General features: G+C 35.4%; 1 protein-coding gene across 4 annotated transcripts in view; it reads left to right on the forward strand.

The window, feature by feature from the left end:
• Nucleotides 1–5,035, forward strand: part of KIF13A (kinesin family member 13A) — a 74,824-nt gene extending 69,789 nt beyond the window's left edge. For 3 of the 4 annotated variants that reach the window (XM_070940669.1, XM_070940670.1, XM_070940672.1), the window contains 2 exons: nucleotides 1,531–2,569; nucleotides 3,404–5,035. In XM_070940669.1, coding sequence (XP_070796770.1) covers nucleotides 1,531–2,569; nucleotides 3,404–3,681 — 1,317 coding nt within the window. In that variant the 3' untranslated portion in view covers nucleotides 3,682–5,035. The remainder of the gene's footprint in view (nucleotides 1–1,530; nucleotides 2,570–3,403) is intronic. The other variant, XM_070940671.1, reaches the window with a different exon arrangement.
• Nucleotides 5,036–6,000: the final 965 nt, after the last annotated feature.

Genomic DNA, 6,000 nt, shown 5'->3' on the forward strand with positions numbered 1-6,000 from the left:
TGTATTCACCAGGAACTTTTTTTCCTTAAGCAATAAAAAATATTTTTGGAAGTGTGTATTGCTTTTGAAACTATAAACTGCAGAACAAAATTCCATTGGAAAAAAGGAAAATTTTCTAGTATCTGAATATCCATTAAATACTATAGTTTTATGAATGCCTGATTCGTTGCATTCCTTTTATAATTCAGATTTTAAAAACTGATCTTCTGTACAAATATGTTAGAGCATAAAGTCATAAAATGGGTATGTTGTAAAAGGTGTAGACATTTATATTAGATTTTTGCCCCTGGATTTTCCATATTTTATTATAATTGTCATCCTGATACATATGTGTTAATGGTTATATATGATAGTTAATTGCATGCTTTCATTTAATTCCAGCACCAATTCTGATTGCGTTGTTATCTTAATAAATAAGTTATAGGTACAGATCTGTACAGTTAACAGATTATTTGTATTTTTAGAGACTGATATTAACATCTATATTGCGATAATAGTTTAATCAGAATGAAATAATAGATGTTAAATTAGAATTTGATATTATTCAAACTCATAGATGCTGGAATCTGAACTTAGTTTTGCACCACATAGCTTCGTGTTCATTTTTCTTAAATCATACTGTACACCATGTAATCCATCCTGGCAAACTGTTAAAACAGAATGGATATCTTTTTAAAAACAAGAATATCAAACATCCTGATGGATGAACGCCATTTTCTGAACAAGCTTTATACAGCATTGTGGATCCCAGCTGTAAAGCTTCTTAGAGAGACCTGGCAAATAGCAACCTTCATTAATACAAAAAACACATGTTGAGTATAATATGAATAGCAGATGCTCTTTAAAAGTAAGACTAATAAGTTCCACTAAAGTAAAATAAAATGAAATTCATGCCAGGAAGATTTTAGTATTTGGAAAAATAGCATTATTTTCCTAGTTCATTGTAACAAGGCTAACATGTGATAAAACAATTATTCTTTATTAAAAGCAAATTTAATGGGAGGTACCTATTACTGTTATTTATAAAAAGAGTTTCAAACATATTTTAAACCTTTTTGAAAGTTCACAACCTGAATATTTAATAGTTTCATTTTGTTCTGTTTCATGTAATAGTCATTTATAATTTTATAAAATGTAGGAATTTCTTCTCTCTTGATTCTACATGTTGGAAACTGCCATAACCCAAAACTTTAAATGCATTTAATGATAACACAATTAACAAAAGTAACCTTTTCATTAAATCAGTTGTAATACTTGCCTTTATAATTTGAGATAATTACAATTCAATATAATTATAATGAATGAAGTAAATAGTTATTATTCATGTTGTCATCTTATGTAATAAATTACTAGTTTTGAAATGATAAGACTATAAGAATGTTAAAACATTATGTAGTTCTCACTACATGGTGACTAAACTATCACAGTAACTTCTTTACTTAGGCATTAATCTTACCCCTTGTTCATTGATGACTTATTTTTCCTTTCTTTAAAATGTAGGAATATTGATATCACATTCTTATCCTTTAGCAGGACTCTGAGGAAGATGATGATTTGGAGATTAATAACAAGAAACCTTATGTGCCCGTGGAATTTGCTGACTTCAGTGTGTACAATGCTAGTCTGGAAAATAAGGAATGGTTATCCACTAAAGGAGATTGTACAAACTCTTGTGTTACTGAAAAAGAAGTATCTCGTAGCCCCACCACAAGCAGTATTACAAGTGGCTACTTTTCTCATAGTGCCTCCAATGCAACTTTATCGGATATGCTTATTCCATGTAGTGAAAGTATGGACCAATTAGCCAATCAGACAAGGGATTTGGATTCAAATGACCACTCTGTAGCACACCTAACCCATGTTTTAAAATCATCAAACCAAGGCATCTCAGAGGCAGAAAGGGACTTTGCTAAATGTAAAAAAACGGTATCGCCACTCATAGGAACTTGTGCCTTAGCAACAGAAGTTCAAGTGTCTGAAAGCACAAGTGTAAATGCTCCAAGGTTACAGTGTTCCTCTTTGGATTCCTCTACTAACAAACATGAGATTGAATTTCCATCTCGAGAAGCAACAGTTGAGCACATTTCAAATGTTTTTGAGGACCATGCATTTACAGAATTCATGGGTGTTGATGACGCAAAAGAATTTGAATGTTCCACAAATATAACTTCTAACAGAAAAAAAAAGTTCTTAGTAGCTGGAATGAACTCTGTCATACCTTTCTCAAAAAGTGTTCATGACCAAGATAGTGCTTTGAGCTGTCTGGAATCCGGATCGGTGGGATACGACCTGGCAAGTAGTGTTGAAAATCCTTCGTTGAACGCCAGAGAAAAAGAGTCTTCCAATTGCCAACAGTGTGCAGATTCTCTCCCAGCAGGTGATTTCATTGGAAAAAATCATTTAGATGTCCCAAGTTCTGAACATACTATTTCTGAAGGACATTCTAGTTGGTTGGCAGTAGGAGAGCAAGTATATGTTGATGATAATAAGACTGGCACAGTAAGATACATTGGGCCTGTGGATTTTTCAACTGGTACTTGGGTTGGCATTGAATTGCACGTTCAAATGGGTAAGATTTCATTATTTTTATAAAATATTTAGAATCTTATACCAGTAAATTATTTAGTAGTACATGTAGTCCTTGATTTACAACTGTTCATTTAGTGACTGTTCAAAGTTACAATGGCGCTGACAAAAGTGATTTATATAGTCTTTCCCATTTATGACTGTTGCAGCATTCCCATGGTCACATGATCAAAATTCAGATGCTTTGACAACTGGTTCATATTTATGATGGTTGCAATGTCCTGGGGTCATGTGATCAACTTTTGCAACCTTCTGACAAGCAAGGTCAATGAGGAAGCCGGATTCACTTAACAACTGTGTTACTAACTTAACACCTGCAGTGATTCACTTAACAGTGGCAAGAAAAGACTTCTGATGATTACATGAGCATACACATGCAGTTCTCTTGGCAACGTTTTCAGAACTGGTTTTCTGATAACTTTCTTCCTAGGATTGAGAGAGCAAGTGATTGGCCAAAATCAACTAGCTGGATATGTGCCCAAGAGAAGACTAGAAATCAGGTTCCCTTACTTGTGGTCAACACTTCTTATCTGCTATGGCAAACTGGCTCTCTCATGTTTGCTTTGTAGAGTGGAATTATAAACTTGTTAAGAGACATCTTCAGCAATAAATTCACTATCTACCAAAAAAGTTCTTCACAAAAGAGTTCTTTCTTTAGCTGGGGAATCTCAGTCCAGAGAAGATAATATTTTAAGGAATATTTGCATAGTTCTAGAAATTAATTCCTCTGATGATTATAAATCTTCAGATTTTCAATCTAATTCTTACTAAAATTGCAGCATAACAAGGTGATAATGTAACTTTTATTTGCTTTCAGGAAAACATGATGGAACTGTAAAAGGCAGAGAATACTTCCATTGCAAACCACAACATGGGATATTTGTTCGTCCCGAATGCCTTGCTAAATCACCAGCTCAAGTAAAGTTACGCAGTAGAACTTCACAATCTCAGGTATTGTCCAATGTGGAGAAGTTGAAGAGTTCAACATTTCAAGAATCATCCCCTCTCAAAGCAGAAGCCTTCTGTCAATCAGGAGATGCGGCAGCTTCTGCTTTTTCTAGAAAACAGGAGATTAGGAAATCTTGGATTAACTGAAGTTGGTTTTGGTTTTGCACTTGCTGCACATATCACTGGGGGTGGGGGGGATGGGAAAACAGTTTTTTTCAAAACAATTGTAGTTTTAAGATGTAATTGAATGTGTGAATCACAGATATAATTCTATGGTTCTTTTTTAAAAAAGTAGACTATGTTGACTGTGTATCATTTGTCTACCTGAAAGGCAAACATGGTTGCACACTAGAGTACAATCCTATCATAAGCTGGATATGTATCCCGTTGAGCTCAATTGGATTCCTGAGAATGGATGTATATCAATGCACTGTTTGTAGATAAAACTGTGAGTTTTACTGAATGTTACTGAACAAATTGGGTTACATTTTATACAGAATATTTTATTGGGTGGAAAGGTCACGGGATGTAAATATGCATCTGAGGGAAAACCTACAATATGTTAATTACCAAAGAATTTGTATTAGATTAATACACATGCTGTTTATACCATAGTTTAATGGTATGGATACGTTTTAACTGACAGCTTGGTGCCATATTTCTAGAGATTAATACCAGGCATCATGCTACCGTATATCTTTTGTTTAATATGAACACTGAAGATACTGTTTTCACTTTGATTTTATGTTTTGTCTTCCTATGGGCCTGCCACTGTGTCAACTTGACATTTATTGGAAATATTTAAAATGCCTAAATATTGTATATATGGCATTTGTGTATGTGTACATGCCAACCAGGCATTCTAGATGCAGGAACAGTATTACTGCTTTTTAAAAACATGGGCACAAGAAAGAAAATAGCAGTACAGCATCACAAGTACAAAAAATGCACTGTTTGTTGCTGGCTGTGTGACAAGACTTGGGTAAAATGTTCTGAGGTGATTTAATCTGTAAATATATTTTTATATGAACTTGTATTATGATTTGAGGGTTTTAGGGAATTGTTCCGTGTATAGATACTACGTTGGATATATGTAAAGTAGCAAATGGTTCAAGAAAAAGGAAATATGAATGGCCTACTGTAGTTTTCACTTTTTAGAAAGTAATTGAGATAATGGGACCTTATGGACAAACTGCTGCTACTGCTGTTTGATTTGTATGTATAGTAAGCTAACTCCTAGTATTTTGCAATTATTGTAAAGAATGTAATTTATATTCTATTTCTGCTATACTGTATTTAATTGGTACAGAAGAATTGTGTTAGAATACAGAGTGTTTACTTCAGATTTTTATAAATGTTTTTGCTTATTTGATTTTATATTCTGTAACACAGCATTTTATTAACTAAACTGTTCAGTAATTCAAAGTTTAGCATATTCTATACATATGTCTGGATACACTTTTTGAAGATGATAAAGTATTAAAGTTGTAAAGTATGTTCATTGATGAATTTGTCAATCCCCTCTGCAAAACCATCATTCCTCACGTTGACTATGATGCATATGGTCTTCTGTACCATTAGGTAGCTTCCAGTTTATACATGAAAGCTTCATCACACATAATTACCGAATTGAGTCTGAAATTATGGATTTCTGCTGGTGATGAGAGAAGGAAAGTAATTTTGCCAGTTTTTCCTATTCCTTTTACCCTTTGAAGAGCACAAGGAGGATCCTCATCAGCACCAAGGAGTATGAGAGGAACTGGTGATAATCATTTGGGATTGTGGGCTGCTTTAGAAGTGATTCTACAGGGGTGCTTCAGAGCACAAACAATAGCACTTTTCTGCAACTTCCAAATCTTTTCCCAGGATTACATTCAGCAATGGAAGATAAGCACATAATTTCAGAAAAAGAGGCAGCTGTATTAAAGGGCACAGACAGCTGCTGCAATGAGCTTATTAAGGTCCTGATGCAGGCGAGCCTCCTGGGGAGCTACCCTTGATTGCAGTTGGCGGAGCCAAAGGAGGGAAGTACAGTTAAAGAAAGATGCCGCCATAGAGGTTTTAATTGCCCAGGCCGCAGCGTGGTGGGTTTTCCTCAAGGTCAATTCGGATTTTTTGTCCTCTGCCCTCAGGGACAAATTTGGTGCCATGTCATAGAACCATTTGTCCTTCCCACTGGGAATGGGGAGCGACGCCGGGCTTGCCCATTGTCTAGAAACAGTTTGGGAACCGGAATGAACTGCTGTTCCACTATGGGCTCAGAAAATAGGCCCTGGCTATGATCCTGAGGAGGCACCACTGGCTCCGCTGCTGGTGAATCCTCTGACAAGTGGGCTGTGGCCTTTGTCTTATGCAATAATGATTTGAACAGCCCTGGAGGAAAAAGCCCTGTGAAGGTGGGGATGTTAGGGGATATGAAGCAGAACACTGCTGATGCATCCCAGCTGCAATGCCTCTAGTTATTGC

This window comes from Pituophis catenifer, unplaced genomic scaffold, assembly GCF_029215685.1.
Source record: "Pituophis catenifer annectens isolate HBS135680 unplaced genomic scaffold, rPitCat1.0.hap2 SCAF_3, whole genome shotgun sequence".
Classification (NCBI taxonomy): Eukaryota; Metazoa; Chordata; class Lepidosauria; order Squamata; family Colubridae; genus Pituophis; species Pituophis catenifer.